Consider the following 24,319-nt stretch of genomic DNA (forward strand, 5'->3'; position numbering starts at 1 on the left):
TTGGATGCCTAGCTACACCTAAGCATGCCTAGGCACTGTTAAGTGGGATTCTATAAGCGGCCCATACCATTGCCTACAATGTAGGTGTGTTTAGGTGGCGTTTATAAAATCTGGCCCTGAGAAGTTAGGTGAGGAGAGAAGCAAAGACAGGCCAAGCTTTTTCTAAGGAAGTTCAAATTGACTATCAACTAGTGGCCACCTATAATCTTTACCCCAGAGTAGTGACTATTTTGGTAAATTTTAACATGGTGATGGATTAGAAGCAGATTATAGTTTGACTTTGACTTCCATTTTAATCTAATAATTATCTGTTAATAATACCGTATCCAGAAGTGCTTTTTGGAAGTAACCATGTTTGAACTAAATGATGCCTTTGCTGACCTGGCGTCATTGGTTGCCTGTCTGCTGTCGTATTGATTTTAAGCTCTTTGCTTCAACACATAAACATTCAAGGTATTGAAAGGGACAGACATAGTAGATAAAGACAGATTGTTCACCCTCTCCAAGGTAGGAAGAACGAGAGGGCACTCTCTAAAATTGAAAGGGGACAGATTCCGTACAAACATAAGGAAGTTCTTCGCCCAGAGAGTGGTAGAAAACTGGAACGCTCTTCCGGAGGCTGTTATAGGGGAAAACACCCTCCAGGGATTCAAGACAAAGTAGATAAAGACAAGTTGTTCACCCTCTCCAAGGTAGAGAGGGCACTCTCTAAAGTTGAAAGGGGATAGATTCCGTACAAACGTAAGGAAGTTCTTCTTCACCCAGAGAGTGGTGGAAAACTGGAACACTCTTCTGGAGTCTGTCATAAGGGAAAACACCCTTCAGGGATTCAAGACAAAGTTAGACAAGTTCCTGCTGAACCGGAATGTATGCAGGTAGGTCTAGTCTCAGTTAGGGCGCTGGTCTTTGACCAGAGGGCCGCCGGGTGAGTGGACTGCTGGGCACGATGGACCACTGAACTGACCCTGCAGTGGCAATTCTTATGTTCTTAAAGATGTACATAATGTAAACCTCTCCTATTTGCCCAACTCTGAGGTCTTCTACCTTCGTGGAAGGAATCTTAGGTCACTTGTTGGATGCCAGCTGGAGGTTCAGTTGGTTAAGTGAGTTCAACTGGCATGGGGGGGGGGGGTTGGTTTTGGTTTTCAGAACAAGTTGCCTCCTCACATTTGGCCAGAACCCGTCTTTTGCAGGTTGCTTTGGTGGGTCAGGATTCAGTGGAGTAGTGAAGTGGGTCATTGGTTGTCTGACTGTTTGATTATTTTTGCACAATGTGTTTTGATGTTCGTGGTGATGCTATTATGCTTTCCTTTTTTACAATTTGGCATTCTTTTCTCTATTGTTTTGATCATTCCTAACATCAACATCAATTTTGAATGGAGACACAAGACAGATTGCAACTCAGCGCAAGTAGTTTATGGCATTGTCTGTCCTTGCCGTAAACATTATATCGGACAAACTAAGAGGCCGGTATAAATCAGACTAGCGGAACACCTTAGCTGCACTCGTACCAATAAAATTGAATCTCCCCTAGTCACTCTCTATCGGATTTGAGGTTTTGTGTTTTGAAACAGTTCACCTCCAGGAATCTCTCAATTGCTCACTTACCATGAACAAGGACTCAGTAGAGAAGTTGACGCTAACATCTCTCGGATGATATACTTTTATTTGAGCTTGTCTTGTTGAGCAATTGCAGCTGTATAACTTGCGTATGCTTCTTGACGGCATTTATATTTCAGCGCCAATCTAGTGGATCACGTGATTTTGCCCGGCGGGTAGGAAGCCGCCGTGTTGGAGAGCGTACAAGCTTTTCCTCCTAACCCAGTAAGGAAGCCATTAAACTGTTTGGGTTTTTTTGGGGTTTTTATATATTGTTTGATTGTTTTTCATTCGTGATTTTTTTTTGTGCTGATATCTCGTCCATTTTTTCCATTTTCAGTGTTTATTTCTTCCTCTTGAGAAAGACGCTTTTGAAACACGATCTGTGTCGAGGAAGCAGAGTGGAATTTGCACTGATATTTCATTTTATGGATGTGGAACTTGTATGGATTATTTTCGAATGGACTTTGGGATTGTGGGCTTGAGTTTTTCACTGGGGACATTTGGGGAATGGGAACACGTGGATGATGGATCACGCTGCCAGCTGGTATGCGATGTCACAGCACTTTTAACTGCTCACCACCTCTCCAATGAGGACATTGAAGAACCAACTGAGATAAGTAATTTTTTTCACTTTTGAGTGAATGATACCGTTGGCGATAGTATCCTGTACTTATATATTTATGATGGAGGTAGGGAGGGCGTGTGCTATGATGTAACAGATATAAACACTTTTATAGCCACCCCAGTGTCATTGGTTCATGTTTTAGTCACTGAGCACACATTAATCCGAACATTCTTCGAAAAGAAGCAATTTCTACTATTGGTACAATCTCTTATCCTTGGGATGATAGACTACTGCAACGTACTATACCTACCTTGTCCTGCGACTATGATGAAGCAATTGCAGACAATACAGAATACAGCCCTGAGACTTGTCTATTTCCTAAAAAAAATATGACCATATCACAAAGGCATACCATGACTTGCACTGGCTTCCAATAGAAGCGAAAGTACACTTCAAATTCTACTGCTTACTTTACAAGGCTCTCAACGGAGAAAGCCCAACCTATTGGAATAACCGACTAAATCAATCCTCCTCAACCAGACACAGAAGATCCCACTCACTATTCACTCACCCATCATCCAAATATGTCAAACGAAAAAAACTTTATGATAACCTAATAGCCTCCAAAGCAGCTAAACTGGACAGACAAATCACCACCCTGTTATCTTCGACTACAGACTACAAAGCCTTCAGGAGAGACATTAAAACCATACTCTTCAAAAAACACATAAAACCTATCCAGCACAACCAATCCCAACCCAATATCCAACACTCTATTTACCCTTAGATCTCTCTAATACTCTTCTATCTACCAAATGTTATCTAAAACCCATAATTTCACCCTATTCTTATCTCCTAAAAACCTCCACTTCCCTTTGGTAACTCTTTACCCAATATATATTACCTAAAAAATTCTGTGTCATCGCTTATTCTATTCCTTCAAATTTTGAATGTAATTTTGTTTTAGTTTGGATGTAATCCGCCTTGAACCGCAAGGTAATGGCAGAATAGAAATCACTAATGTAATGTAATGTAATTAATGAATTAATTTACTTTGACTTTATTCAAATTCTCTTGAGTTATTATTCTTTTCTGTCTGCCACTTTTGTTTTGTAAACCACCCAGAAGTTCTGGTTCGACAGTAGGAGAAGGGAATGATATCTGAACATCTTAACAGTGGTGTACTCTAGGTTGCCAGCGCCTGAGGGGGGGGGGGCAGTGCTTACATGTCTGCCCTTCACCACTACACTTTTACAAAAAAGGGGATTATCAAGTCAAAACAACTTGAAAAGAAATGTCAGCTTGGTACAGTAAATATCCCACAAGCCAAAATGATGAATTATACCAGGTGTGAACCAATGTTAATTTGTTATATATTATGCTGCTATTAATGGCGGAATAACCACAGACCACAAACAGTTTAATGCCTCCTCTTGTGCATAAGAGACAGCTGAGGGGAGATAGGATTGAAATCTACAAAATCTCGAGTGGTGTAGAACAGGTACGAGTGGACTGATATTCTGCTCTGTCAAAAATTACAAAGCTTAGGGAACACTCAATGAACTTACAGGGCAATACTTTTAAAAGCAATAGGAGGAAACATTTTTTCACTCAGAGAATAGTTAAGCTCTGGAATGCATTGCCAGAGGATGTGGTTAGCGTAGCTGGGTTTAAGAAAGGTTCAGACAAGTTTCTGGCGGAAAAAGTCTATCGTCTGCTGTTGAGACAGACCTGGGGGGAAGCCATTGCTAACATGGAATGTTGCAACTATTTGTGGCCTGGATTGGTTGCCGTAAGGATGGGATGCTGGGGCTAAATGGACCATTGGTCTGACTCAGTGAGGATATTCTTCTGATCTTATAATTGCCTTGAATTGTATACGATTCATTTTTACATTACTTAAATTGTTTATTTATTTATTGAATTTTTTTATACCGTTCTCCCAGGGGAGATCAGAACGATTTACATGCATTTATTCAGGTACTCGAGCAGTTTTCCCTCTCTGTCCTGGTGGGCTCACAATCTATCTATCGTACCTGGGGCAATGGGGGGGGGGGGGGGGGGATTAAGTGACTTGCCCAAGGTCACAAGGAGCAGCGTGGGTTTGAACCCACAACCTCAGGGTGCTGAGGCTGTAGCTTTAACCACTGCGCCACCCTGTAGTAGAAGTGAGCCAAGTAAAGGACAATCAAGCCATTGTGACATCACTGATGAGGTTGGCTCTTATTGGTGGAATGAGACATTATGACATCACAGTATCAGCTCTGCTTACCAGAAACTTTTTATACTATGTATTCAGTTTTCTCTACTGTTCTCCCAGGAGAGCTCAGAACGGTTTACATGAGTTTATTCAGGTACTCAAGCATTTTTCCCTGTCTGTCCCGGCGGGCTCACAATCTATCTAATGTACCTGGGGCAGTGAAAGATTAAGTGACTTGCCCAAGGTCACAAGGAGCAGCGTGGGTTTGAACCCACAACCTCGGGGTGCTGAGGCTGTAGCTTTAACCACTGCGCCACACTCTCTATGTAAATAAATACCCCAAACTATGAGACTTTCTGTCCTCTTCTTCTGCAGCTGTCTGACCCTCAACAGCCAGCTCAATTCCTTTCAATCGAGCATAGGCTGTATTTCTATCCAATATAAAGCAGTCTAGTTGTTCTTGGGACAAACGTCGAAATTGCATTTTCCTGCTCCTCCCGTGCTGTAATTGCCTGAAGTGTAACAGGCAAAAAATACTGGAGGGGTAATAAACTCTAAATAAATACCATAGAGCGACTAAAGGAAACAATTTGAAAAAAAGAGAAAAAGTCACTGCTTGAAAAATTCACTGTATAAAGATATAATCATGGGTTTTTGTGCACTAAATCCTAATGCACAATCTTGTACAAAGAACTCTGCTCAGAGATATGAAGGCCTAGTGTTCCGCCTCACCCACCAATCATTGCAGTGTTCAGTGCATAATTGAGATATCCAATTTTTTTAAGTGCTAAACTGTTGTGTTGCTAGCTGCTAAAGCAATGCTTAGTTCTTAATAGCAATAGCAAAAATCAAAGAAATTTTGCACTTATCTTTGAAAAATTAGCTGGTTCCGACGTGCCACGTTTCGAATCTGCATCAGGGAACCGACACAACAACTAAAGTTATAGACTGGCGGTACAAGCTCATTAAATAAGAATTATAATTTTCTGAAGGTTTGTACACCGGGAAGAAATCGGGTTGTGTATACCTTCAGAAAATTATACAAGAAAATCACCAGGAAGTTGAGGTTGGTCCAAAATACCGCCGTCCGTCTCATCTTTGGCTTGAAGAAATGGGATGACATGAAGGCTGCCAATCAAGTAGAGAAGGCTTCCTCCAAGGCAAAGCAAATGATGGGTTGTATCCATAGAGGTTTTGTTAGCAGGAAACCTGAAGTCATAATGCCATTGTACAGATCCATGGTGAGACCTCATTTGGAGTATTGTGTTCAGTTCTGAAGACCACTCTACCGGAAAGATGTGCTGAGAATTGAATCGGTCCAGCGAATGGCCACCAGGATGGTCTTGGGGCTCAAGGATTTCACGTATGAAGAACGGCTGAATAAATTGCAGCTGTACTCACTTGAAGAACAAAGAGAGGGGGGAAGACATGATTGAGACGTTTAAGTATATCACGGGCCATATCGAGGCAGAAGATGATGTCTGCTGTCTTATAGGACCCTCGAACACCAGAGGGCATCCGCTGAAAATCAGAGGAGGGAAGTTTCATGGCGATTCCAGAAAGTACTTCTTCACCGAAAGAGTGGTCGATCATTGGAACGAACTCCCACTGCAGGTGATTGAGGCCAACAGCGTGTCAGACTTTAAAAGAAAATGGGATATTCACGTGGGATCTCTAGGGGAGTAAAGTCAGGGGGGTGGGTCATTAGAGTGGGCAGGCTTGATGGGCTATGGCCCTTTTCTGCCGTCATTTTCTATGTTTCTATGTTTCTATCACCCCTTTCTACCACAAATCGCACTGGCTGCCGTTTGAATCGAGTGCTATTTAAGTTCTCATGCATCTGCTAAAAAACAGTATTTGGTCTGTCAACGGATTATCTTTACTCTCACTTCAACCTGAGTTACAACGATAAGAGCTCCCACAGAATACATCTGTTTGCTTTTCCCCTCACTAAAATCATGTCATCTTAAAAGATTCTTCGAAAGAACCTTCTCTTTTCGGTCTAAACTAAATTCATGGCTCGCCCAAATTGTGCTTGATCCTTCTTCATCTCTCAATTATTAAAACTCAACTATTCAACAAACCGAATCCTTAACGTACTTCATTACTATGTCCTCTCATTCTTTTAAGATTGTTGCTCCCTCCTTATGGCTTGTATGTATTTTTTTCCCTTCACTTAAATGGTAGACATATAACTAGTTTGACTTCTATGATTGCATTGTTCATATCTTTTATTTCAATCGCATTGTTTGTATTTTATCTAACTGCTGTGAACCGCCTAGAACTCCCTGGGTATGCGGTATACAAACTAAAATTATTATTATTATTATTACAATTCCGGAGGCCGCACCTTCAGAAAGATATAAAAAGGATGGAGTCAGTCCTGAGGAATGGTCTTCGTGATAAGGCGTATGGGGACAGACTTAAAGATTTCAATCTGTATACTTTGGAGGAAAGGTGGGAGACGGGAGATAGGATAGAGACATTTAAATACCTACATGATATAAATGCACATGAGTCGAGTCTCTTTCATTTGGAAGGAAGCTCCGGAATGAGAGGGCATAGGATGAAGTTAAGAGGTGATAGGCTCCGGAGTAATCTGAGGAAGTACTTTTTTACAGAAAGGGTGGTGGATGTGTGGAACAGTCTCCCGGAAGAGATGATGGAGACAGAGACTGTGGCACATGGGATCTCTCAGCGTGAGAAAGAGATAATGGTTACTGCGGAGGGGCAGGCTGGATGGGCCATTTGGCCTTTATCTGCCATCATGTTTCTAATAAAAGGAGCACTAAGGCCAAGATTCACTAAAGATAGCGATTCAAATCACTGTCGGCCGATTCTCTGGCCGATTTTAAAACAGCGATTGAGTCACTATCTTTTTTGCATTTGCACGCAAATTCCCTGACTCAGTCGCTCAGTGAGCGATTGAGTCAGGGCAGATCCCTGACAGTAGTGACAGAAAAAGCAGCTTCCTGTCACTGCTGTCAAGGCTCCTGTCAACCACTTGCCAAACCTATGGCAGGAGGGATGCCTGGTCTCTCCTGCCATCGGCACCCTCCTCCCCCGCCCACCCGCGGCCGACTGAACACCTCCCCCTGCCTGCCTGCCGAACACCTCCCCTGTGCTGAAAAATGAAATTGGGGCCCTCTCTCTCCTTCCTTCCTCCTCCTCCATGTGAAACAAACAGCAGGAGGTTGCCCACCCCCTTTTGTCACTGGACAGCAGTGGACTTCCCCTCCCCTTACTTTGGGAGCAGGAGGGGTGCCCAGTCCCTCCTGCTCTGCAATGCGAACCTTAGACCCCGCCCCAGTGCATCATGTGATGCATGGGGAGGAGCCTAAGGCCCTGATTGGTTCATGTGCCTCGGGCTCCTCCCTTGGGAGGGGCCTAAGGCACCTGAGTCAAACAGGGATTTCCTTAGGTATGCAGGCCCTCGAAGAATTAATCCTGCTCTGGAGGTACGATTCTCATGAAACGTTGCTGCCAGAAATGTAGGCCTGGAAAATGGGATTGACATGGGATTGGCAGCCATCGACAACAGCACAGGTTACAGAATCCAGGCCTATATGATAGTGCGAAATATACATCCTTCAAATAAATCAAATCAATAAATATTATGCTGATATTGTATTATAGGGTTTCCAGATGTCTGGATTTCCCCGGCCATGTCCTCTTTTTCGAGGACATCCCCGGTCCATCCTGGTTTTGAAAAGCTTCCCGTCAAAATCACGTCGGGAAGGGACATGTCATTGTGTCACATCTTCACATGCGCGGTTGCTGTCTGGAGACGGGGGCTGAACGAGGTATGACACAGGCAGAATGGGACGGAACCGGGGAGGCCTGGGGGCGTGGCCATGGGTCAGGATCTTCCTTTGGAAAAATCTGGTAACCCTTTTGTATGATATCTCTCTTATTTGAATTTCAGTGCTGTTAATTGTGGATATTTGTGAAACTTTCATACTCCTCCTATTAAGTTTCAATTTGCAGATTTCAAGTTGACCTCATTTATTGTATATTGTGTTTATATTTGCTGTTAACAAACTTGTGTTATGCACCTGTGGTCCACCGCTTTGAGCGAATCTCTTCAGAAAGGTGGTTAATAAATCCCAGTAAATAAATCCCAGAAAACAATACATAAATAAATTCATAACATAGACGGGCAAACTTCTGCATGAACTATCAGTGTGCGACAGCCTCAAACAAAGCAAACAGAATGCTGGGCATCATCAAAAAGGGTATCACAACCAGGACGAAGGAAGTCATCATGCCGCTGTATCACGCAATGGTGCGCCCGCACCTGGAGTACTGTGTTCAATACTGGTCGCCGTACCTCAAGAAGGACATGGCGGTACTCGAAGGAGTGCAGAGGAGGGCGACTAAACTGATAAAAGATATGGAAAATTTTTCATACGCTGACAGGTTAAAAACGCTGGGGCTGTTCTCCCTGGAGAAGAGGAGACTTAGAGGGGACATGATAGAAACCTTCAAAATCCTAAAGGGCATAGAGAAAGTGAATAAGGACAGATTCTTCAAACTGAGGGGAGCCACAAGCACTAGGGGGTCACTCGGAGAAATTGAAAGGGGACAGGTTTAGAACAAATGCTAGGAAGTTCTTTTTTACCCAGAGGGTGGTGGACACGTGGAACGCGCTTCCGGAGGATGTGATAGGCCAGAACTCTGTACAGGGGTTCAAGGAGGGTTTGGATAGGTTCCTGGAGGATAAGGGGATAGAGGGGTACAGATAGAACTTGAGGTAGGTTATAGAAGTGGTCAGAAACCACTTCACAGGTCGCGGACCTGATGGGCCGCCGCGGGAGCGGACCGCTGGGCGGGTTGGACCTCTGGTCTGACCCAGTGGAGGCAACTCTTACGTTCTGCCCATTTTCTCTTTTAAAATTGGTGTAACTCGTGTACATTTCTATCACCCTCCCCTTATCAAACCACGCAGCCAAGCAGCGCGAGTTAAACGCCTAGCCATCCATTCAAATCTTGCATGCGGCTCGGCGTTTAACTCGCGTTTCTCGGCAGTGCGGCTTGACAAACGGGGGAGGGGGGGGAAGGGGACGCAATTAAGCGACTCTCTATACAATTATGCTCTCTAGACACCATTTAAGACACGTGGCTGCTCGGCTGAGCCAGATCCAAACTGAACCAAAACCGACCTAATCGTTGGCGTGAATTCAAGTACAATTTGGAAGACACAGACTCAACGGGGTCCTTTTACGAAGGCGCATCAGCTGCGTTGGCGTGCGCTACACGTTAACGCGCCCACAGACTATAATGGACGCATTAGCATTTAGCTCACCTTAGCAAAAGGACCCCAATGTCTTTATGATGTCTAGATTCAAAAATGTACCTTAACGTCTGTATCAAAAATTATAAAGTGAGGGAATGGAGGAACCAAAAATCATATTAAAAAACAAAACAGGCCATACAATAACTATAATTATGAGTGGTCCATACCTCCCTATTGGTTTAGTGAAGGAAAAAGGCCTCAAGAGTTAAAGCGAACATATTAATCATTGCTTTGCTTATTCCGTACATCATCATTATATTAAAAAAAAACTTCACTACCCTCCTTGATGAAGCTACTAAGTAGTACTTCAAACAGCTACACTGGCTGCCGATGGAAGCTCGTGTAAAGTTTAAGTTCGCCTGCCTCTGTTTTAAACTTTTCTACGGTCTAACCCCTAAATACATCACTGACCTATTCTCCTTCTCGGCCAACAAACACAAGAGAAGCTCCCACTCGCACTTCGTTTCTCCCCAGGTTAGAGGATGCAAACTAAAAAAACACCATGAGCATCTTCTCTCACATCAGGCTGCTCTATGGGGTAAAGGCCTAGAACAACTCCTATTGCCCACCACTTATGAGGTATTCAGGAAACACCTCAAAACCCACCTATTCCTGAAATACCTAGACAGCTGACCCACTTCCCTCCTTCCCCTCGCTTGCCCTTTCTCCCCATTGTTCCCACATCCCTTAAGTTAACTCAACTTGTACGTCAACTCAACTTGTACTCCACTAATCTTCTGTAAACCGCATAGAACTTAACGGTATTGCGGTATATAAACTGTTATTATTATTATTATTAAATTTAAAACAAGCTGGAAGAAATATTTCTTCACTCAACGTGTAATTAAACTCTGGAATTCATTGCCAGAGAATCTGGTGAAAGCAGTTAGCTTAGCAGGGTTTAAAAAAAAAGGGTATGTATAATTTCCATTATTAAGATGGACGTGGGGAATCCACTGCTTATTCCTAAGATAAGCAGCACAAAATCTGTTCTACTCCTTGGGTTCTTGCCAGGTACTTGTGACCCGAGTTAGCCACTGTTTGAAACAGGATACAGGGCCTGATGGACCTTTGGTCTGTCCCAGTATGACAACTCTTATGTTCTTATGTAAGAGTGAAAACAGAGCTTTAAACAAAAACAGAACTCTGAGGCTTTTTCCCTCACTAAAACAATAGTGAGGTAAGGACCACTCATAATTATAATTATTGTATGGAGTGTTGAGTCTTAACTCGGAGGGAAGAAAACAGCAGTGATGACCAAGGCGAGGCGAGAAAAATGCCAAGGAGTCCAAATGCACGCAACTCAGGGTTTATTGTCAATCATCAAAATTCATCTGGCATACAGATGATCCAACACGGTCATGTTTTGGAATATATCAACTGTGTCAGGCGGTCTGCTCTCTCCCAATTGTATATAGAAAATCAGGAGCCAGCCAAGCAATCCTGCCAATCTCACTGAATGGAAATGGCAGATGAATTTTGATGTTTTACAGATGTATTTAGACCTCTTAGATTTTTTTCTCTCCTGACCATGATCATCACCATTGGTTTCCTCACTGCGGAGACTTTCACTCTCCTTGACCTTCATTTCACCTTGAATATATGTAAATGATGCTAATGTCACCAGAACACCTGAGGCCTTTCCTTAAAGAGATAGCTCACCTTTCTTTAAGCACAAACTTTGATAAACAGGGTCTCCTTTCTCGTTGACGTCTATTTTCTTCCAGGTATGAGGGTATTTCCTGCCCGACCTGACCACCACTCTGTGACCCTGTTTCTTGAGGAAAAGAGAGCTCCTCGCTACTTCAAGGAGCCCCTCACTATCATGGCAGGTCCATCTGGGTGCCATAGGGCAGTCGGCAAGGGTGGCAGTGCGGGAGTGGGCGGCTGAGGAGTTGGAGATGCCCAGGCACCGGCCCGATCGAGCGTGGAGCAGCTTCTCGTCCTCCGTCCACGTCCACTGCTGGTTGCTGTTGGTCACGTTGCAGTTGCTCACGCTTAGCCCCTTGGTCTGGAGCAGGCACTGATCTTTTTGGACATGGACGATCAGAAAACTCTCTAGAAAATGAAAAATACATAAAAATCCAAAAAAAGAAAAAGAGAAGAGTCAACGTGCCACATTGAGAACAACAGTTGCAAGCTCTACACAGTATGTATCATCTTTGTGATCAGATTCCCTGATGTGTCATTGAACCCAACGGCTGAATTTGCAAATCATCTACTATATACAGCATTATATTATGCACCCGCCTACCCCCCTCCCCTCAAAAAAAAGATGGTACCCTTTTTGGTTTAGACCAGTAGTCTCAAACTTGTGGCCCGCCAGGTACTATTTTGAGGCCCTCGGTATTATAAAGAATGATTCTTTATGGAAAACTTGTGTCTTAAGTATCCGGCGGTCGCTGTAACCTCATGCAAGCGCTTTCCTACGTCTGAATGCGATTCTGAAGTGGAGTCCAATCGCGTGCAGACGCAGGAAAGCACTGGCGTGAAGTTACAGCAGTGAGGCGAGCAACATTCCGGAACGTAAGATAACCATCGGAGGCAGTGCAGCTTGTGCGTGTGTCCGGTGCTGGAGGAGGTGAGAGCTGAAGGCGGTTGCGGACGCGACCGCTGGACACTTAAGGCACAAGTTTTCCATAAAGAATCCTTCTTTATAATACCGAGGGCCTCAAAATAATTGGTCCAAAATCTTGTCTCTTGCAGTTGATACTTTGATAGTTTTTCACTTTCTGCATGTTGCATTGCTTTCAGCTGTGTATAGCTGAAATTATCAGAAGCAATTAAGGAAAGATTTATAAAGTATATTACAGCTTTGCATGAGGTAAAACTCGTTATAGTTACTATAATGAGTTTGACCTCATGCAAAGTTGCCATTTCTTTAATAAGACATTAACTATTTTTTTTTGCGGCCCTCCAAGTACCTACAAATCCAAAATGTGGCCCTGCAAAGGGTTGGAGTTGGAGACCACTGCCTTAACTGTATCCATGACATCCTGTTTGTCTTTGGGAAGCAGAACCGAGATTGTGATGTCATAATGCCTCATTCCACCAATAAGAGCCAACCTCATCAGTGATGTCACAATGGCTTGATTGTCCTGTTCTCCCCTCTGCCCTCCAACCCAGCCAGCTGATTAACTGTTCCCCTTAACTCAGTGGTCTCACACTCACGGCCCACCAAGTCCTATTTTGATGCCCTCGGTATGTTTATCCTAATCACAAAAGTAAAATAAAACAGTTTCTTGATCAGATGTCTCTTTAGCTATAAATGACAATATTATTATTAAGACTTAGCCAAAAGGAAAGATTTATAAACTATAAAGAGTTCTATTGTCATTTCTTTAATAAGACATTAACTATTTTTTCTGCGGCCCTCCAAGTACCTACAAATCCAAAATGTGGCCCTGCAAAGGGTTGGAGTTGGAGACCACTGCCTTAACTGTATCCATGACATCCTGTTTGTCTTTGGGAAGCAGAGCTGAGATTGTGATGTCATAATGCCTCATTCCACCAATAAGAGCCAACCTCATCAGTGATGTCACAATGGCTTGATTGTCCTGTTCTTCCCTCTGCCCTCCAACCCAGCCAGCTGATTAACTGTTTCCCTTTAACTCAGTGGTCTCACACTCACGGCCCACCAAGACCTATTTTGATGCCCTCGGTATGTTTATCCTAATCACAAAAGTAAAATAAAACAGTTTCTTGATCAGATGTCTCTTTAGCTATAAATGACAATATTATTATTAAGACTTAGCCAAAAGGAAAGATTTATAAACTATAAAGAGTTTTACCTCATGCAAAATTGTCATTTCTTTAATAAGATATTAGCTATTTTTTTCTGAGGCCCTCCAAGTACCTCCATATCCAAAATGTGGCCCTGTAAAGGCTTTGCGACTGCTGGTTTAGACTCACAAGGAGCAATTCTTAAACTGGGCACCTGCTTTTACACGTGCATCATTTATTTATTTATCTCGACTTCTATCCCGTTCTCCCAGAAGCTCAGAACGGGTTACAAGTAGACATTCACAATCGTCAAAAGAATTCTGTACAGGTCACCCAAAGTTGGGCACTCAGGCTCTGAGTCTAGAAATGATACCTGAAGTTAAGGGCCCAGATCGCCGTGCCTAGCTGATCGAAGCGCCTAAATTAATTAAAAGGCTTAATCGGCGCCGATAACCAGTGGCGTAGCGAGGGTGGGGGGCACCTGGGATGGCGACGCCCCCTCCCCCTCCCTCTTCTCCCCGCTCCACCCATGCACGCTCCTTCCCTGCCCCCCCCCCCGACTCGCGAACACGCCGCTTCCCATCCCCCATACCTCTGTAATGCTCCTGGCATGAGCAGCCGCTTGTTGCGCCTGAGTGGGCTGGTCCTCTGATGTCACAACCTAGGCGCAAGTCCAAGAAGTGACGTCTCAAGAAGAGCCGGATGCAGGTGTGACAACAGCTTGGGGATTGCCTGCTCGCGCCAGGAGTGTTACAGAGGTATGGGGGAAGGGAAGTGGGGCACATACGACAGTGGGGAGGGGGATGGGTGCTGCATCCCTACCAAGATGGCACCCAGGGCAGACCCCCCCCTTACTACGCATTGTCAATACTTAACAATTAGCACCTTGTAATTGACATAAGTTGCAATTAATTGGATAGTAGATGCCTTCCACTTTGAGGTATGCGCCTAGTTCAAGGTGTCTACTAGAGACAGAAATCCCACCCATCCCCGCCCGTTCCCATCAGGATCCTCTTCGTCCCCATCCGTCCCCACCAGGATCCTCTCCACCCCCATCCGTCCCCACCAGGATTCTCTCCGTCCCCACCGTCCTCGTCAGGATCCTCTCCGTCCCCACCCATCCCCGTCAGGATCCTCTCCATCCCCACCCGTCCCCGTCAGGATCCTCTCCATCCCCACCCGTCCCCGTCAGGATCCTCTCCGTCCCCACCCGTCCCCGCCAGGATCCTCTCCGTCCCCATCCGTCTCCGCCAGGATCCTCTCCGTCCCCACCCGTCTCCGCCAGGATCCTCTCTGTCCCCACCCGTCCCTGTCAGGATCCTCTCCATCCCCACCTGTCCCCGCAAGGAATTCCCTCCATCCCCGCCTGTCCCCATAAAAAGCAGCAATTCCTTCTGACAGGATCATCAATTCCACAGTTTCTTTTGCTGTTTTCCCTTTGTTTTCTCTTTGGTGGAACCCTTTTTTTGTTTTCTGTTCAGGTAATTAACTTATAAACCCCCTCTTTTACTAAGGCTGACGTGTCAATTATATTATATGGACGAACCCTGCTTCCAAAGCCTTCCATCCCCGTGGGAGTCCTGTTGGCTAGAAGGGGGTCCCCATGGGAGTCCCATGGGCCAGAGGGGGGTACCCGTGGGAGTCCCGTGGGTTATGGGGGGACTCCCACGGGACCCATTCCCGTGCAGACCTCTAGTGTCTACTAGAAAGTAGACATGTTTAGGGGGCAGATCATTAGAGTATTTTTCAAGTAGGCACTTGCTTTGGGCTTAGCACACCTAAGGCCAAGAAAACCCTCGCATAAATAGGTTGTGCCTATGGTTAGGACACCTATCGACGCCTAATCTCACTTAGCCTAAGCGTGATTCTATAAAGTGCGCCTGGCTTTTATAGAATCACGCTTAAGTGCCACCCTACTCAGGGCCTGAGTTTAAGGCGCCATTTATAGAACCAGGGCCTCAAGTTGTGAACATGGATCCAAGATCTGCCCACAAAGGACTTGGCCTAAGTGGTGATAGTAATCAGTAATTGGCATTGACATGCACTCGCTATGAGTTACACCCTACACCCTAATTATCAGAGCCTGCAACTCCAAAGAGGGCGTGGCCCTGGGAGGAGCCTAGGCAGGTCAGGGGTCAATGTTTAGAATACTAACCCTTGCACGTACACCGGTAGGCCATTTAAAAAAATAATAGCATTCAAAAACCTGTGGGTAGAAAGACGGCAGCTGCGTCGGGACTACGGAGGCGCTTTACGATGCCCAACGCCACGGTAAGGTGTGGCTAACTCCGGAAGTGGCATTAGGCGTCATAAAGCTTCATCGTAGCCACGAGTCACGTGAACGGTAGGTGCCAGAAATGTAAGCCTTGAAAACCTTGGCCTACATTTCACGAAGCCGCGGTTCTACAAATGGCGCCGGTGCATGACTGACATGCGGTCGTCGGCCATTTTTTAAGGCGGCCACCGATACCGGTGCTGTTTGTAGACTCCGGCTCTCAGTGTGTAAGTGCTATTCTGAAAATATCCAGTTAACTTATATAACATGTAAGGGGCGGAGCATGTGTGTGTGTTGGGGGGGGGAGGGGACTTAGGTGGCGCTCCCGCTTCAAGATAACTTCAGAATACTGTAAGTTATGTTTGTCGCTGCTGCATCGCAGGTTGCTTGAACTTGTGCCAACTGTAAGACTGATGTAACTGCAAGCAACGAAATGATAGGCCAATTCTGGGTTATACTTTTATTCTATAGTGGAACCCACCTAGGTTCCCGTATAGAAAAAGCTCCTACCATGAGGCATTGGGCTGTTTAAATGGAGGTGTCCACTTAAAGAAATGCCTCCTTACGCTGTGTTAGAAGAAATGGGAAGATATTATTGTTGAAAGAAACTGTGGTGGACCTCCATCTGATCCCTTCTCCTTTGAGGTACGCTACAGAGACCACCTGATACTTCCCCTCTCTGTACAGAACCAGGGTAATGGTATCTAGGAGCAGCCTAGCGATTGGAGCAGTGGGCTAGAAACCAGGGAAGCCCACTTTGCAGCTCCTTGTGACCTTGAACAAATCACTTCAACCTCCGCTGCCTCGGTGCAAACTTAGGAGTCATCATTTTCCAGGATCTAAATTCAGGCTCCTTTCCAGTTAATGGAGCTGACCGGGCCAATCCCAGATTCACCCGGATCACGCCGCAGAATATTCTAACAGACTGCTGAATCTCTGCAGGACCCATGCAACTCCCAGCAGGCCGCTAAGTACTGAATATTCTGGTTCTGCGCGTGGAGAGGGATCGGCATCGAACATCCAGGTCCAATTTAACCTTTAAAGAAACGCTGTCTATTGCCCCCTTAGACCGTAAGTTCTCCCGGGTCAAGGAAATACTTAACTGTACCCAAGTGTAACTTTGAGCTACGACTGATCAAGGTGTGAGCAAACCCCAAAATTCCTTCCCTCCCCTTCTTTCCCTATTAATACGATGATGCGTCAAGGGGGACTTTGCAAAGCACAGCCAGCCTTCCTAGAAATGAGTGGCTCTGAATCTTCCTAGAATTAGATAAGTCATTTTTCATTAGGATTCAGTCTGTGCTTGCCAGCTCTTACGTCTTCAGTTTCATTCATTTCTATTCGGCATTAAGACATCTCCTTCGAGCACCCTCTTCTCCAGCCACGTGAGAGAATCTTCCCTCCTTCCCCTCTCTCTGTACCTCTCCTCTAATTCACTAATTGAAGGCACAGCATCATGGATAAACCAATTTATAGCCAAACTCTTTACACAGGCACACTTTAGAGACTGGCTATCTTGTGCTATTCGTCAATTAATTTCTTCCTATAAAGACATGAAAGCTCCAGCTTGACCCATTCCAACATCTAATTCTCCTAATAAAGATCACAGTCCAGATTCCACAGCCCAGGGACTTCAGGGAAAAGCAACGGGTATTGAAAAGGATATGGTCTCTCTGCTCCTGTCAGCAAGGCACACTTTGACATGAAAGACTTACTGTTAAAATGATCCGACATGAGGGGAGGCACTTTTATTTTCTTCATGGAGAAATTCTACACAGTGCTTAGAAGAACTGCTGGTTCTTTCCCCCTATAGCCCTCGATAAGCCAATGCTAGGGACTGGTTGCATTTCCGTCCCGTTTTGAACACTTCCTAAAGCCCCTAGGAGGCTGCGGGCAAGCTCCTGGCAGCTCGAGGGGGGGGGGAACAGGCTGTGGCACGCTTTCTCAGCAGTAGCTTCACTTACCTGAAATCCATGAAGACATGCAGGTAAAAACCAGGACGGGGAGGAAAGTATCCATTTTCCTCCTAACAACGCTCCATGCTTCTCTCCAAAAGCCAGATAAGTGAAACGAAGGCTAGGAAGGAAACGCGCCTTCACAGGGGGAAAGAGTCAGTGACGAGCACTTCCTTCTATTCAATTGTTTAGAGAGTTTTACCCCAGATCGTCACAACTCTTCCATATTGACTTACTATCTAGTTTTTAATATTTTTTTTTTTTTAACTTTGCAAATGCTCCGAGGATAAGAATGATGTGTGAACATAAACAGAGTCCGGCTCCCAAAGCACGCTGCTCTGAGGCACCTTAATAAGCCCCTTTTCTGAAACGTGACAAGGAAACAACACTGCCATTGCCTGTAACGGAACGCTTATTAAGTGGTACGAAACAGCCTACTGGTGCAGGTGATTTTCGCTTTATGCTCAATAAACACAGCCCATGCTGTGCTGTAAACATGTCAATTTTTGTAATGATATGTTATGAGTGTCTAACAGAGGAATGAAGCCTAAGATCTGATCAGCTTTAAGCTGTGAAGTATCTCGAGAGAAATAATAGAATAAGTTTACATAACATATAGGGCTCGATTTGCTGATGTATGCTTACTGAGTTATTGCAGGTTATTAGTAAATAGGCCTCATTACATAAAATGGGACTTGGTAAAATAATGCATGGTAATGCCTTTTAATGTGTGTTAATACAGTACAGCACTTTGGCAAATCTAGCTTATAGTTAAGCAGCTTCATAAAATTACTGGGGGGGTGTAATATTCAGCCTAAGGAGGTAAATGGCTTATATGCTGTTTCTAATCATGCGGTTACTCAGCAGTGATTTTCAGTCCACCAACCGGCTAGCTGGCTAAGTTGCTGCTCTGCCTTAGCTCCGCCCCTAACCTAGCCAGTTAGCCAATGGCTGGTTATTGGTGAGCGTCAGAGCATTGACCTTGCCAGCCCGTGGTGGAAACATCTACTGTGGCTTTGAACAAGGCCCCCTTCCTTAAAGGCCACTGATAATCAGTGGCTGACTAGCTCAGTGGGGTTTAACTGGGTAGGATCTTCGTTTGCCTAATTAAAACTTTTGGAATATCGACCCACCCCGATGTATAGGAAGCCAGGTTTCAAAAGCAATTTACCCTCTCTCCCCCTCTCTTTACTAAGCCGTGATGATAGAGGTTCCAACCGTGGCCTGGAGCGCTAAATGCTCCAGACTCTGCTCCGATGCTTACAGAAAACCAATCTATTTGCCAAATTCGTTTAAACTTCCTCAAACGATTTCCTCTACGTCTATTTGCATGCTCCGGCCTTCTGATATATAGAATTATGTTACACGCCTGTTTGTTAACTCTTGATGTAACTTCGCTGCATTCCTGCAGCCTCTCTTGTTGCAAACTGTCTTGAACTGAAAGGTGTGATGGGATATAAATAAAGCTATTATTATTATGAGCGTCGGAGCAGCGTTGGAGCATGTAGCTCTTTCTGAAAATCGTCCTTCACATGTGGGTTAAACTATACACAGTCTTCTCTGTCACGGCACCTTTACTTGTAATTTTGGGGAAGCGTTCCCAGGGTGGGAGGGAAAAAAAGTCCCTACAGGGAAAGAAAGCACAAATCTCTGTGGGTATTTTTTTTGCCCTGACAAATCGCAAAAGGAAAATATACAGCATCGTTGTATCAGACTGGACACAAGAAAAGCATCAGTGTCTTTAAAATCAAGTGTAATTTATTGGCAGTATGAATGAAGGCTAACATGATTGCATTAAAAACTTGTGCAAACCTTCAAGTATTCGCTGCGAATAGACATCATAACTTCATATCAGCCAAGAGAGACCAAATTGTCACAAGCAGCGCTTTTTCTCCAGGGCTGACAGGTTGCCAAAGGCGGACAGACCTTGTTGGATGTAATAATACATTTTCCAATATTTTATCTCACAAAAAGACAAAAACATAGCCAAAATCCATATTGGTTTGTGTTTGCTACATACGTTCTTTTTTTGAAAGTAAAATAACACACACATTTTTACAAGCACTCCGAATTTTAGGTCTAAAGTACAGGCAGCTTCTAAATCAATCCACAGCATAGGACATGTGCATACACACGGACATAAAAGGCTGTTGTGCTCTGTCAAGGCTTTGTAGAACCTACTAGAAACACACCTACTAGAAACACACACTTAACAGACAGAAGTACAAAGAACACACTTTCATAAAAAATATAGTAACTGATTTTGAGAACAAGGAACATTGTCTTTAAAAATGCATATGAGTAAAGCGCTTGTGGCATTAGCCACAAAAATCGTAGCTGGGCGAGAAACACGTCCGCCACATAGTAACGTTAATAAAAAAAAAAAAATCACTTAAAACAGGTACAGTTTTAACAGCGGACAGTCCATTCACAAGACAAGAGGATCTGCAAACCCGCTCGATAAACAGCTCTCCGGAAGAAATTTCACTGTGGTTGCAGGACGTCCATTCTGTATGGCGGATGATATTATTACAGAAATAAATCTAACCCGTGAGCATTAGTTGTCATCACAGTACCCTCTTGGTATAACTTATTTTGGAAATCGCAATGTTCGTTTACTGTAACTGTCCATCAATCAAGCCCTTCGGGTCAAACTATCTGCGATTTGATCCCAGGTTAACCTTGAATTTTTTTTTTTTTTCCACTGCAGCATACTGTGCTCTGTGAACAAACCGCTGGTAGGGTGAAGCAACAAAGTACCTTACAAGGCCGATACTTATTTCGATCTGCACCTCGGTGTTTCACTGGACAGCTTCTGCTGAAAGCCTGCTTTCGTAGAGACTCAGTGCGTGGTGTACAAACTCATACTGCTCGCTCGTCTGAACCATTCCACCCCTGTTTAAACAAAGAACAGACCGATATTCTTTGGAAGGTTTGCAAAAGAATATTCACTTTTGTTTCTGTACATATCTTGCCATCATAAGTGGTAAAGCCAATCAAAACATGATATCAGTGAAAAGATATTTTAAAATGATCTTCCAGTTGGACATCATAAAAATACACAAAACATGTTCTCTTTGGCTTTCACGGTTGTTGTGGTTACCTGGGTTTTGCTATATTGGAGTAAGTGGAACCAATGTTTCGGCCATTGTGCTGTGGCATTCTTCAGGGAGAGTTGGGACGTCTGCAGTTTTCGTCTTTATAAAGTGGGTTCTCAAAGCTGATTGGTTATGGTGGAAGGTGGGCAATTTCCTCAGGAAGGCAGAAAGTTCTGATGGAAAAGTCAGTGGGCTAAAATAATTTGGATATGTCTCCAGTGAACTTTCCCACCAGAATCTAAAATTTGTAACCAACGGATTTTCACGCCTCAAGTTCCCGCCAAAATCTCCCACCTTTCTGAGGAAAACAGCGTGCCTCAAACCCCAACCAATCAACTTTGAGAAACCACTACTTAAAAACAAACTACAGACCTCACAGCACCCCCACAAAGAAAGCCACAAGACAGAGGCTGAAAAGTCGGTTCCACAGAGTGTGTAAGGGTGAACAAAAGAAGATGGGGGGGGGAAGCATATCAAATAATCTTAAAGTAACCAACAAGGTAAGAACATAAGAATTGCCGCTGCTGGGTCAGACCAATGGTCCATCGTGCCCAGCAGTCCGCTCCCGCGGCGGCCCTTAGGTCAAAGACCAGTGCCCTAACTGAGACTAGCCTTACCTGTGTACGTTCTGTTCAGCAGGAACTTGTCTAACTTTGTCTTGAATCCCTGAAGGGTGTTTTCCCTTATGACAGGCTCCGGAAGAGCGTTCCAGTTTTCCACCACTCTCTGGGTGAAGAAGAACTTCTTTACGTTTGTACGGAATCTATCCCCTTTCAACTTTAGAGAGTGCCCTCTCGTTCTCTCTACCTTGGAGAGGGTGAACAACCTGTCTTTATCTACTTTGTCTTGAATCCCTGGAGGGTGTTTTCCCCTATAACAGCCTCCGGAAGAGCGTTCCAGTTTTCTACCACGCTCTGGGTGATGAAGAACTTCCTTATGTTTGTAAGGAATCTATCCCCTTTCAACTTTAGAGAGTGCCCTCTCGTTCTCTCTACCTTGGAGAGGGTGAACAACCTGTCTTTATCTACTAAGTCTATTCCCTTCAGTACCTTGAATGTTTCGATCCTGTCCCCTCTCAGTCTCCTCTTTTCAAAGGAGAACAGGCCCAGTTTCTCTAATCTTTCGCAACAGCAAAGGCCAGAGAGATGCTGGATGCATAAGAAGAGGAATGGCCAGCAGGAAAAAGGAGGCGATAATGTCTCAGGCCTCAGTTGTAGTACTGTGTATAATTCTAGAGACCACATCTTCAAAAAGACTCATAAATAGGATGGGGTTGGTCCAAATGGTCAGTGGCTTAGGCTGATAAAGTTGTAAGCGTGTGCACAAATTTCTGCACTGAAGATCTTCCGAACCAGAAGTAAAAGATCTCATCAGGTGTGGTGCCCCAAAGCATTTATGGGATATGTGACTCAAAGGACAGCTAGGTATCTATGGTGAGGTCTAATATCTTTGAGGTGGAACCAAGCAATCCGATGCCAGTTTGACACCAGTTTCTGGTTTTGACTTGGTCTATTGCACAGAAGCGAGAAAGCTTTGGGACAGAGATAAGACACCGAACGCTTACATTTGCTCCCAAAAGCCATAGATTGGGTTAAAAAAAAAAAATAATTTAGACGAGGAATCTTTTTGTCCTGTCCCATACTCCCATGGGTTTGTGAATTTGGCATGAATTTTTCTTAAGTGTCTAATATTAATTTTATTAATGAATGGAAATTTGTCAAATCACACTGTATGTTAGACATATGTCCCCCTAGTCTTTTAATGGCCTTACAGACTGGCTAAATGAGGACTTGCAAATAGGAAAATTTGATGCTTCGTTCGGCAATATTATTTTAACCCCTATGCTAAAAAAATCCAAATAGGAAAATACAGGATACTATAAATTATAGTAAGAATTCTGACTGGAGGATGTTGAAATGTTTGCGCCAAAGTGAAAGCTTTTATTGTAGCTTTCACTTTGGCGCTTCCGTTTCGAGCGTCATTTATTCCCGCTGAACTCTTTGCCTACAACAAGGTTTAGTGTCCCCTGACGAAGGCATCTGTCGATGCTGAAACCTGGATCCATGTTGGAACTTTGTTATAATAAAGTTTACTTTTTGGTTAATTAGGACATCGCTCTTGCCTTGTTTCCTGCTTGCTCTCCTTTTCCGGGAGCCATCCGGTAACCCTATGGGCCCTTATCAGCCCTACTAAACAGGCATTTTATGTCTATGGCGTTCAATACCTGCAACAAGCTGGCTGCCAGCGGGGTCTTTTTTGTTCTAGGCGCTCACATGCATCATTTACCTTCCCATCGGTTAAAGGGTGTAAATTGAAACGATACCATCATCGCCTTTTGTCATTCCAGGCAGCCATCTTGGAATATGGATTTAGGGGTCCTTTTACTAAGGCGTACAAGCCAATTTAGCAAGCCCTAAATATTAGCTAAATGCTAACGTGTCCATTAGCGTTAGAGTTTCGCGTGTGCTAAATCGGCTACCATGCTCTTACCAACTTTTTAGGAGACATCTGAAAACATACCAGCTCTCTAGATATTTAGGTAATTAAAACTTTTCATTCATTTATATTATTTTTCTTTTTTGTAAATCGCTCAGAACTCAACAAGTTTCAAGTTTTATTAAAATTTGATAAAATGCTAATCATAAATTCTACATCATATACCAGCAGACTAATGTAAACTAGTTCATCAATTTTACAAATTCTTTAGGGCTTCAGACATGCCATTATTTGTTCGCTGATATTTTTAGCGATACAAAATGTGTTTTTATATGGCTATGGCTTCTTCATTTGCCCATTCACTCTTAAATTTTTATATACAGTGGTGCCTCGCATAACGGACGCCTCGCACAGCGAACGCTGCGCACAACGAACTTCAGGTCTTGCTTCCCACAACGAACTTCGTTTCACACAACGAAGTCGCCCGAGCTGCATCCTTCCGCGCAGGCACTGCGCTTAACTGCCCTCTGACCGGCCTTTATCGCTGAAACAAGCACTGGCGCTACAGCCGACACCCCGCCGAGAAGAGAAAGTGATGTCGGCAGGGAAAGAAGCACGGTATCAAGCAGCTGTGGGTCCTGCACCGCCGATGCGGCTGCATCCACTGAGAGAGCCAGCGAAACTGAATGCACATCATTCGGGCGGGAAAATGCCAACTCAACCGGCGCCATTACTACATCTTCCCCCGAAGCGTCCACATACCCTGCAGCGCATAACCCCGATGGTGTTTGCCGCTTCCCACACCGGAAACAACTTTTAACCACCTCTGCTGCCACGTTACTGCACCGAAAAAGAGAAAAAACTAACACATAGTAACATAGTAACATAGTAGATGACGGCAGATAAAGACCCGAATGGTCCATCCAGTCTGCCCAATCTGATTCAATTTAAATTATTATTTTTATTTTTCTTCTTAGCTATTTCTGGGCGAGAATCCAAAGCTTTACCCTGTACTGTGCTTGGCTTCCAACTGCCGAAATCTCTGTTAAGACTTACTCCAGCCCATCTACACCCTCCCAGCCATTGAAGTCCTCCCCACCCCATCCTCCACCAAACGGCCATATACAGACACAGACCATGCAAGTCTGCCCAGTAACTGGCCTAGTTCA

At 44.3% G+C, this 24,319-nt stretch overlaps 2 protein-coding genes across 6 annotated transcripts in view; both read right to left on the bottom strand.

The window, feature by feature from the left end:
* PTPRB (protein tyrosine phosphatase receptor type B) overlaps positions 1-17,698 on the bottom strand; it is a 141,241-nt gene extending 123,543 nt beyond the window's left edge. For both annotated transcript variants that reach the window (XM_033952393.1, XM_033952392.1), the window contains exons 1-2: positions 17,626-17,698; positions 11,326-11,721 (exon numbers count right to left, since the gene is read on the bottom strand). In XM_033952393.1, the coding sequence (XP_033808284.1) occupies positions 11,326-11,721; positions 17,626-17,680 (451 nt within the window). In that variant the 5' untranslated portion in view covers positions 17,681-17,698. The remainder of the gene's footprint in view (positions 1-11,325; positions 11,722-17,625) is intronic.
* A 1,658-nt stretch (positions 17,699-19,356) lies between these two features.
* The window catches only part of PTPRR (protein tyrosine phosphatase receptor type R), a 133,732-nt gene continuing 128,769 nt past the window's right edge, over positions 19,357-24,319 (bottom strand). For all 4 annotated transcript variants that reach the window (XM_033950706.1, XM_033950704.1, XM_033950703.1 and 1 more), the window contains one exon: positions 19,357-20,511. In XM_033950706.1, coding sequence (XP_033806597.1) covers positions 20,418-20,511 — 94 coding nt within the window. In that variant the 3' untranslated portion in view covers positions 19,357-20,417. The remainder of the gene's footprint in view (positions 20,512-24,319) is intronic.

This window comes from Geotrypetes seraphini, chromosome 7, assembly GCF_902459505.1.
Source record: "Geotrypetes seraphini chromosome 7, aGeoSer1.1, whole genome shotgun sequence".
NCBI classification, from domain to species: domain Eukaryota; kingdom Metazoa; phylum Chordata; class Amphibia; order Gymnophiona; family Dermophiidae; genus Geotrypetes; species Geotrypetes seraphini.